The 10,749-nt window shown below is 35.4% G+C and overlaps 1 protein-coding gene across 7 annotated transcripts; it reads left to right on the forward strand.

Annotated features, from left to right (window-relative positions):
- Positions 1–1,430: 1,430 nt before the first annotated feature.
- LOC11406476 (uncharacterized) lies at positions 1,431–10,435 on the forward strand. 7 transcript variants are annotated; one of them, XR_005645893.1, is made up of 15 exons: positions 1,447–1,635; positions 2,201–2,311; positions 2,799–2,926; positions 3,134–3,287; positions 3,399–3,508; positions 3,925–4,008; positions 4,101–4,149; positions 4,236–4,327; positions 4,632–4,761; positions 4,943–5,022; positions 5,107–6,635; positions 8,372–8,485; positions 8,580–9,298; positions 9,539–9,588; positions 10,114–10,435. XR_005645893.1 is itself a non-coding variant. In XM_039833649.1 (14 exons), the coding sequence occupies exons 2-14, from the start codon at positions 2,219–2,221 to the stop codon at positions 9,146–9,148; spliced, it is 3,102 nt and encodes a 1,033-aa protein (XP_039689583.1). In that variant the 5' UTR covers positions 1,447–1,635; positions 2,201–2,218; the 3' UTR covers positions 9,149–9,723. The 7 variants fall into 7 exon arrangements, 3 of the variants coding, with proteins under 3 accessions (XP_024638826.1, XP_039689583.1, XP_003606513.2); XR_005645894.1 differs by having other exon boundaries at positions 10,136–10,435; XR_005645891.1 differs by having other exon boundaries at positions 8,580–9,588.
- The last annotated feature ends 314 nt before the right edge of the window (positions 10,436–10,749 follow it).

A 10,749-nucleotide genomic window follows, 5' to 3' on the forward strand; every position in this document is an offset into this window, starting at 1 on the left:
AACTTGTATTTGAAGGAACACAATCACGAGATACATCAACAATGCCTCAATTTTTTTCTTCTTCCTACTTCACATATCACAACAATCATTTAACAATCCACATTCTCCATCCTCTTTGTGCCATCTGAGGGAAGTGTGTTGATAACATGGCGACAATGATACTGTACTAAATGTTGATTGTGATGCTTTAATGAAATTGGAAATAACATTCATGATGGACTTGTGCGAATGTAAAAAATTCAAGCTCTATTACCAAGAATTACTCTATGTTAGGAAACATGCTTCAAGAAAGTTATCTGCTTTAGAGGTTTCCTCCATGTCGTGTGGTTAGTGTCAAAGAAAACACAAAGTTTTTATCACCATGTTAACCTTTTGGAGATGATTCAAAGCTACTTGGTCCAAAATAAAGATATACTTATTCATCATATACTTTTCATAGAAGAAAACTCTTGTGCGAATATTCTTGTCAATTTAGGAGTTAACCATCGAGAATCTCTTCCGATAGTGACTGAGTTGCTATATTGTCTCTCCATGACGCTGTTTACGAATGCTGTAAGAGTGTCCTTTATTAGGACATAATTTATCTTTTATTTTGCTTGTTTTTTTCTTTCTTCTATCATGTAACAAAAAAAAAAATCATTAATATCTATATATTTATAATTTTTTATTACATAAATATAAACATGAATTTTTGTCAAAAAAAAAAAATCTTTATAATTGATATACAATGTATGCTTGTTAATATAATTTATTAGTTTTCAATTTTTGTAAATTCAAATCATATTTTATAAAGATAAATATTTGTTTTTATATTTATGTATTATGCTCGGTTCCAAATCAACCATTATGACACACGATAAAATTCTATCTATAATAATGATATAGATGTCATTTTAATCATATCAAAGACTACCAGACTTGTAAATGTTTTTTCTCGTTTAATGTTAAATCTCACTAAAAAGTGTAGACAATTTTTCAATTTTGTTAACATAACAATATTAAAATAAACAAGTATATTAAAATATATAAAAAATTAGAAAAAATTGAAAAGGTCAAACTTATCTGGTTCAAATTCTATATAAAATACATTTGACATTTTTATTTTTCATGATGAAGTAATAATTAATTCAAATTCTTTCAGTACAGACAAGAAAATAAAATTGCGTTCTCCTCAATGGAAAAAACAAAATCACATTCGTAGGATCGAATAACAAATCCACGTGTTAAACATCTAAACCACTACATACATCACAACGATGCATACGTGTAATGTAGAGAACCCGAACACCAGCTAGAGCCAGTTAAGTCACTCAACAAAACAAAACGAATCTATAACAAATGGCATCTCCGTAATTAACCAAACATCCAAGCCTTTTTACCAAACCCTTAACTACATAAAAAAGCGAGGGAGAAAAGAAGGATCCAAAACCCGAAAACACCATCATAATAGTAATTCATATCATAATCCAAACAGCACCTTCTTCTCTCTCTCTTTTAAAAAGACACCCTGTGGTGCGCTTTCTCTCTCTAAACATATCGCTCTCTATTTCTCTCTCTAACATTCGTGTTATCGTGCGCTTTCTCTCTCAAACAATCTCCTCCTCACAGTTTCATTTTCTTCTCGATCTCACCACTGTTAGTCTTCAACTCCTAATCTCTAACCCTAATTTCTCTTCGATCCCTAATTTGATTCCGAATATATGCATGCTATCACATAATCGATTATTTTTCTGCTTTTTGTTTTAATCCATTGAGATTTCTGTTCTGTTATTGTTCCGTAATCGGTTTTTATTTTTTTTCTTTGATTGATAATTTTTTTTGATTTGATTTAATATTTTAATTTTTTTTTGGTTCTGATTGAATTTTAGTTGCTAGGTTCGTCGTATTTTAATTTATTTTTGAATTTTTTGTTAAATCGGAATTGACCTATTTTTCTATAATGCATTACTTATTAATCTGATATTGGTAACAGAATCAGTATCATTGAAGTGAATGCTATAGAATTTAAAGTGATTTTGAACTTTATTATGAGTTTGCTTCATCAAGTGGTAGATTTTTGGGGCAAAGTAATTTATGGAGTCAATAACTGGATTTGTGATTTTATTTAGGACGATTTAGGGTTAAGATTGTGATGCATATTGTTTTTGATTGGTTAGAGTAAATGTTTATTATTGACATGTGTTTTTTGTGTTGTGCTCAGTTTTTGTTGAGAGAAATCATGAGTGATGAAGGAGAAAGGACTTGCCCTCTCTGTGCCGAAGAGATGGATTTGACGGATCAGCAGTTGAAACCTTGCAGATGTGGTTATGAGGTTTGATTCTATCAATGCAATTATTTGGATGTTTTTGTATAATTTGCTGTAGAAGAAAACTGTGTTTTTATATGGTTATTATTCAGCGTGACTTGTTATATGACACATGTGATTACGTTGAATTATGCAATTTTCTCAAATTATTATTGGTGTCGATATGTCATTGTCATTGTCGTGCCAGTGCTTCATAGGTTATATGCGGAGTAGCTAATTATTTATTGGTTTTTGTATAATTTGTTGTATTAGAAAACTGAGTCTTTTTATATGGTTAATATTCAATGTCACTTGTTCTTTGGTCTATTACATTACCTTAAAGAATAGAAATGGTGGTTAAAGTGAAGTGTTACTTCTTCATCTTTTGGACATTTAGTCGTGCTTGAGATGTAGCCATGCAGGCGCTGTTGTTTATGTTTTATTTCCTGATTATGTGAAATTTAACAGAGGTTCAATATGATGAATGTTAATTTCAATGTCTACTTGATTGCAGATCTGTGTATGGTGTTGGCACCACATAATGGACATGGCTGAGAAGGATGATACGGATGGGCGATGCCCTGCGTGTCGTTCTCCTTATGACAAGGAAAAGATTGTTGGGACGGCGGCAAAATGTGAAAGGTCATCTTGTTAACAGTATATTTATGTAGTCCTGGAAATGTTTTAAATTGCTAAAGCTTTTATGTTTGAAGTTTTATGAAAGAAAATACAAGTTGATCTTTTTATTTCTTAGATCTTTTTATTCTGAAGTTATTTATACAAGGGCCAAAGTAGACCTATTCGTATTGTATTTCTCTTAATGTATGTCAATATCGATATATGTTGTAGACTGCTGAATGAAATGAATTTGGAGAAAAAGGTGAAGAATCAGAAAGCCAAGTCTAAATCTTCTGATGGACGGAAGCAGCTCAGTAGTGTGCGAGTGATTCAGCGAAACCTTGTTTACATAGTTGGATTGCCTCTGGATCTGGCAGATGAAGATGTAAACTTTTACCTCCTCCACTCTGATAATTTCAGTTTTAGCTCGCTTTCTCTTTGGAGTTTTCGGTCTGTTGTCCTTAAAGAGTCTTTAATCATATCAGCATTTTTGCAGCTTCTCCAGAAGCGAGAGTATTTTGGTCAGTATGGGAAGGTCTTAAAAGTGTCAATGTCACGGACGGCAGCTGGTGTCATTCAACAGTTTCCTAATGAAACTTGCAGTGTGTAAGCACATTCTTCATGTTTGTGGCATATCTGTTTCATTTTATAGTCATTATTGTTTTCTGTTAGTTGGCCATATAGGTTTGCTACTGTGGACAGACTTCTTTTACTGTTTCTTTTTGTTGTCATTGTGGTAAATTAGATAGTTAGGAGTCTGTATATATAGTTTTGGGGAAGGAACAAAGCTTATGACCAGCAAATATACTTAAAACACATTTTTGTAAGTTGGTTAAAAGAGAAGGAAAAATATCATTTCTTTACTTAGCACGAGATCGAAGAAACTGCTAAGGTGGAGGGATCTTCCCCTTTCTCCATCTGACTCCTTACTGCAGTGCTATAGTAACTTGCTTGACTACCATTGTGTAATACATTTAATATTAATATCAATGCTACAGTCTCTAATCAAGGTTTTGTCTCAGATATATTACTTATTCAAGCGAAGAGGAATCAATTCGGTGTATTCAAAATGTACACGGATTTATTTTGGAGGGCAGACCTTTAAGGTACAAATATTTGCTTTTATCGACACGTCTTACTCATGTCCTTGGTCTTGCTTATTAGTTTTTTTTATTTGTTTTTGGATTGTATGTTTCAGGGCCTGTTTTGGAACGACAAAATATTGTCATGCATGGCTCCGAAATGCGGTATGAAAATTAGTAGGTCTTTCGAGATTTTTAAATTGTGCCTTAATTGATTACACTTTTAGCTGATTAGTAATCTCCGTGACCAGCCTTGCATCAACCCAGATTGTCTATATTTGCACGAGGTTGGCTCTCAAGAAGATAGCTTTACAAAAGATGAAATAATTTCCGCTTACACCAGGTAACATTCTTATTTATCTCCGCTTACACTAGGCAATGTTCTTATAATTTTGGTATAAGACTTATTATGATTCAATTATATAAAATCCTTCTTGCAAATAGGTATTTGTTATCAGTTCACATGATCTGTTTAACTACATAAGATGAAGAAGATTGCTCTACTTGCATTGTGATGAAAACGTTGTGTTCTTAGTTCTGATGGAGTTAACTTTACATAAATTAAAACCATGTTCTGATTTAGGCTTCAGATTATGTTTTTCCCATGTGCCAAATAAATATGCACTAATTTTCTTGTTATTTTGAAGAAGTCGAGTTCAACAGATCACCGGTGTCACAAACAGTATGCAACGGCGGTCAGGGAATGTATTACCTCCTCCCCTAGATGATTGGACCAATAATTCTACAGAAAAGCCCATTGTTAAAAGTGCACCAACTGTAAGCCCCATTCTCACGTCCCTATATAGTCCCTCTATTTTCGGCTTTAGCTTTGGCCTTGTCTTGATTGAGCTCTTATTTGAATTTTGATTTTAATTGTTATTCTACTAGCGAAATGTATTGTTGCTTTTGTCAGCTGAATACAAAGAAACTGATGTGTTTCATTTTAATGATGGATCAGAACTCTGTCTGCGCAGTAAGAAGTTCACCTCCAAATGGAATTAATGGGAGACATGTATCTCTTCCCACCAGTGCTGCTTGGTATGTATCATGATAGTTTTGTATTTGCCCTTCAATGTTGAACTTATCTAACAGAGTTATGGTTCCAATGTTTATGTGTGTTAGGGGCACACAGACTACAAGTTGTCATCCCCCTGTTGGAGGTTTATCACATCCCTCTGTGTTGTCCAAGCCAAAACCTGATACAGTCAACAGCATGCATCCCTCTGTGCTGTCCAAGCCAAAACCTGATACAGTCAACAGCGCACTTGCCTTTTCTACTGCTGTTACGGGGACAATTCAGGCTTCTGCAGCACAATGTGATGGTTCAAGGAGGCCACTATTGAATGATGAGAGTCGTAATACAATACCAAGGGTGAAAAGTGAAATGCCGAAATCTGTTAAACAATATATTAGCATGGACAGTCTGGCTAGTGCAAGTGAGAAAACTTCAGCTTGTGATGTTTCTCCTGTGCCTGTCAATTTAAAGAACGAGTTGTCTTCTCGGCCATTGTCACGAGATAGTGACAGAGGCAATTGTACTATAGCAAACACATTAAATGCTACTAACATTACTGGACATTCTTTTAGCACCGGTCCAGAGGAAGCAGTGTCTGCTACCAATGAAGTGATACGGAATTTGTCCAGTGAGTTCTCCTCAATTAACATTGATAGAAGTACCTCAAATGAACTCTGCCGTATAACTAAACCTAGTAGCCTGCCTACTGAAAATGCCTTGACTAAATCTCCTCAAATTCAAGAAGGATCACATTATGATGTTGACAGATTTAAAGACCCGATAACAACCAATACAGCCGGTAAAACTTCCACATCAGTTAATGGTGTTTTTAGTCCAAAGGAACAGTGTGGAGGGATATTGGATTCTCAATCTCAGGTAGTATCGGATGCAGCTGATATCGAAGATGATGTAACATCTTTTGATAATCAAAGACTCAAGGATCCAGAAGTTTGTCTTTCTTATTTGCCTAAGGCAACAAATTTCCTTAATATATCAAAACTCTCTAGCCCTTGTCTAATGCAGTATGGTGAACCTTGTACTGCTGGAAATGATGGTTCTCTATCTTCCAATGATAGAGTTCGGGATGAATCTATTTTACATTCGTCTAGCATGTTATGTAATGGCTATCCTGAGAAATTGATCAGTGGCAGCTCTAATGGTTTACTTCGTGATGAAAGAAACCGGCAAAGCATTGGAAGGTTAGTTGGTGATGCTGTTGATGCTGGGTGTGATGCTGCAATTGATAAGGGCGAAAGTAGCATAATCTCAAATATTCTGTCCCTCGATTTTGATCCCTGGGATGACTCCTTAACATCACCGCATAATATAGTGAAGTTATTGGGTGACAATACTGATAGCCAGCCTTGTCCTTTAAAAACATCTAGTTCTAGGAATGTTCAAAGTAACAATCAGTCAAGGTTCTCTTTTGCAAGGCAGGAAGAATCTAAAATTCAATCTTTTGATGTGCATCCGTCTTATACTGTCAGCCAGCAACAGCCTAAGAGTCACATACTCAATCAGAATCTGGCAGAAAGAGATTTTTATATGGAGAAATTGGGCATAGCAAATGGCTTTCCTACCAGTAACTTTGAGGAAGCTGGTGTCCATTCCATTGCTTCTTCCAATAAGCTTTCTGGTGAGTATTACTAGATTCCTTGTAATTGCTACAATTGCTTTATTTTTATACTATTGCCAGTGACAAATCTGATAATCTGTGTTCCTATGCTGAAATTTTGACATTTCAGTAATTGATTTTGTGTGGTGCTTGCCATAGGGTTGAGTAAAATCTATTTATTAAATTTCTGCGTGACCTCATAATTTTTATCCATATTTTGGTTTTTGGTTTTTCTCACATTTTATTCATTTGATGCTTTTACAATTGAGAGTTTTCTGCAAATTTAGAAATCCTGTTGCTGAATGTATTGGAATTTTTTAATGAGGGATCAAACTTATAAGTCATACGAAGAAGTTTTTAGAGATCAAGATGAGAAACCTACAACAGAAAATCAGGTTGATTTAATACCAGAGATCGGCCATGCTTGCCATGTACATTTTTTTTTTGGTAAGCAGCCATATACATAATAGATGCTACAAAGATTAATGGAGGGCTATTGTAGGATTTGATAACCTGCACATGGGTTTCATTGATGTAGAAAAAACACGAGTATCTAGAGAAGTCTATGGAAGGTTATATTTAGTTTTGAAGAAGAAAACTGTTTAGATTGCTTATGTTCATTCAATGATGATTGCTCTACGGGCCCCCCGTGTTACTCAAAATGCAGGGGAACACCTACCGGAGGATGGATTCCAGTAGGTTTTGAGTAAAAAAATACCCCACCAGAAGATAGGGTCTGCTGGATGGGCGGGGCTGGATGAGCTGCACCCTCAAGTAATCACGGATGTGGTGTCCCAACTAGGGCCAACTTCCTATATTTTTTATGTTGGTTCTAGACGAAGGATTTTTTGTTTTATGCGGGTCTGGATAAACGAAAAGCTAGAATAGAACAATGGAGAGACAAGCCATTGAGAAACTTGGTTTTTGAATTTTCCCAGGTTAGAAATTAAACATAATATTTGGAATGTAAGTTTAGGAAAGGACAAACAGATTCTAATATAGAGGTGAAAACTGATGAACATCCACACCAAAAGTGTCTCATTTCAAGTACTCGGTTCCATCATACAAAGCAATGGAGAGTTAAAAGGGATATACCAACCAAAATCCAAGTAGGGTAGATGAAATGGAGCAATGCCTTGAGTGTGATTTGTGATAAAGAAAGCACCTCTACTTATGGGAAATTTCCTACAGTCTTTTCTCAACCTTATAACAAACATTGGTATAGTCATTCCCTAGCCATGTATTCCTGGGAATGTCATTCTTAAACTTGAAACAAACACCCCCTTAGTGTTGCATAAATGAGAATGTTAACAAACTATGGCCTGGCTTCTTGTCAACCTTTTCCATAATTAAAAAGCCATCATAGGGCTTTGTAAGAACCAAGTAACGGCTCGTAAAAGGTTTTCATTGGAAGTGAGTTTATAAACTGAACGCACTTCTGTAAAAAATCTCTACAATGTGTATGTTGAAGAGCTTTTAAGTTATGTTCTACTGAGTAATAGTTGGTAGTGTGTAATTGGATACAAGTGTGTTGTCTGGTTATTTTGTACAAATATTTGCTAATGTGTCAAATTAGCATTACAACTGCAACTTCTAAAGCGGTTGCTTGATTGGTTATTTTCAAGGTTTTAACAATGATTAAACTGCTTTCTTCGGGCATGTTTGCCTTCCCTATAATTTATGTGTTGCCCTGCATGTTATTTCATTTCCAGCTGTCTCAGCTCATCTGATGACCTTGAATTTGCTATGTTTGACAGCTAATTCAAGATCACAAGTTTCAGCTCCACCAGGATTTTCAATTCCAAGCAGGCTTCCACCTCCTGGTTTTTCTTTGCATGAGAGATCAGACCAGATTTTTGACTCCCTATCTGGTTAGTTGTATTTTCTTTTATGGCTTTAACATATTTTAATTTTTTATTTTAATTTTTGTATGTTGGTCTGATGTAGTTGTTATCCTTTTGACAGGTAATTCATTACTTGATCATTCTTCCTATTTGAGAAATTCACCTCAGACACTCTCAGCTGGAAATATTGGTGGCACAGGCGAAATTGAATTTATGGATCCTGCTATTTTGGCAGTTGGTAAGGGGAGACTTCAAGGTGCACAGAACAGTCAATCACTGGACGTACGGTCAAATTTCATGCCACAATTAAATTATTTCGATAATGAAGCTAGACTACAACTCCTAATGCAAAGATCTCTAGCACAGCAGCAAAACCTTAGATTTTCTGAAATTGGGAATACTTTTTCTCAACTTGGTGATTCATATGGTGTTTCTTCAAGGTTGGATCAGTCTCAAGTCAGTAATCTAGCCCCTTATCCTCAGCTGTCTATGCAGCAGTCTACAAATGCAATCTTGTCAAATGGCCAATGGAATGGGTGGAATGAGGTGCAGAGTGGGAATGGTCTGGGTGTGGCCGAACTTTTGAGGAATGAAAGACTTGGATTTAACAAGTTTTACCCAGGATATGATGATTCAAAATATCGGATGCCAAACTCTGGAGATATCTACAACAGAACATTTGGGATGTGACTTTTTGGTTGCTATGTTGTGTTAATGTTGGAAATGGTAAAACCTGGCAGAAATGGACTGATTTTTTGCGCAGCTATGGATGGTACTTATGACTGGTATATTGGGCTACCTAATGATGATCCCAAGAAGTGTAATTTATGGCTGCAGTTGGTAATCAGTAAACATCCAATGTTTTCATGGTTAAATTGGATTAATATGGCATTGCTCATTTTGCATGCACATAGAAGTGTCTTAAACTACCTGGTACCAAAACGAGAAAGGAAAAAATGTTACATTTTTAAAATTGTTTTCATACTAGGTTTTGGATGTTTCAAGAGTGACATTGCTGTTTGCTTTTATGTAGTGTTGCACTCATTTGCCCCTCTTTCCTTTTTGGTTCTGGATTTGCAGGTGAGCTGTTTTGGGGTTTACCGTCAATGCTAACATGATCAAATTAGCAGGTAGATCTTTGTTGAGTGTTTTCCTCAAAAGTACAGAGAATGAAAACTTGTTAAATCAGTACAGAGAATGAAAACTTGTTTATTCAAAATCAAATCCATCAATCTGATTTATTAGCGTAATTTATTTTTGTTTTACTATCCTTGTGGTATGAAATATGGGGGTTTGACCCACATAGTTAATAGGAAATATTTTAGCGGTGGATTAGCGTCTTGGAGTTGGATATAATCAAATGGATTAAATTGATTACTTACCAAGAAATGTGCATGTGATTAGAAATACCGCTGCGCGCTGGGAAGACCTAGTAGTTTTCTTTTGAAAACTTTAGATGTATTAGTTTTTCCCTTAATTTCTGTATAAGTTTTTCTGGCAACCACTTTACATTTCCATCGCAATATAATTAGTGTGATTACACGCTTAGTTAAGTCATGGTACTGAGTTGCTTAAAAGTTCACCTTTTTGTTCTCTGTTTGGTTCGCAGTTAGCTGTTTATGATTTTGTTACTAGCCAATGAATATAACCAGCAGGGACCTTGTCATGAATGACTAGGGGCATGACTCTGTTAGTGGTCTGGTATCTTCATTTCGTGATGCAGCTGGAAATCTTGGATTGTATATGGAACATACAATCACTAAATATGATTTTTCATGTCTTTTTGGTGGCCCAAGTGAGATTGGTAATTGAGTTATGTTATATGGACAACCTAAAACGGTTGTTGTGTATGCACACCTTATGGGTTTATCCAGATATTAGTCTGGCATTGAAGCTGACAAAAAAATGTCAATAAAGAAAAAGTAGATGGACCGTATATATATTTGGTTGTCCGACAACTTTAGGTTGTCCAAATAATATTTCCGTTGGTTATTCATCTATTCAATGAAGGTTTCTGTTTGTTTTGTAAGAATCTCCTGTAGTATTGCTACTGTGTATATAGTGATTGTCCATTGTATGAGAGTGATTTTGGCAGAGAAGGGGACCCCCACCCGAAGAGTGATTTTGATAATTTTCAAAATCTCAAGTATAGGCAAATCTTTCAGTTCCAGTGTTACACTTACTCCTCTGCCAAACTTAGTATAGTGCTTGTCCATTGTATGAGAGTGATTCAGCAAACTGAGTCATTATAGTATAGGCAAATCGATCAGTTCTAGTGTTATTTACTCTGG

This window comes from Medicago truncatula, chromosome 4, assembly GCF_003473485.1.
Source record: "Medicago truncatula cultivar Jemalong A17 chromosome 4, MtrunA17r5.0-ANR, whole genome shotgun sequence".
NCBI classification, from domain to species: Eukaryota; Viridiplantae; Streptophyta; class Magnoliopsida; order Fabales; family Fabaceae; genus Medicago; species Medicago truncatula.

Bases quoted from the DNA above. Each gene is read 5' to 3' on its own strand.
- LOC11406476 (XM_024783058.2), top strand. From the start codon at position 2,219: ATGAGTGATGAAGGAGAAAGGACTTGCCCTCTCTGTGCCGAAGAGATG. The intron at 4,762-4,942 runs GTAAGCCCCATT...ATGATGGATCAG, and splicing joins TTGTTAAAAGTGCACCAACT to AACTCTGTCTGCGCAGTAAG. The intron at 5,023-5,106 runs GTATGTATCATG...TATGTGTGTTAG, and splicing joins CTTCCCACCAGTGCTGCTTG to GGGCACACAGACTACAAGTT.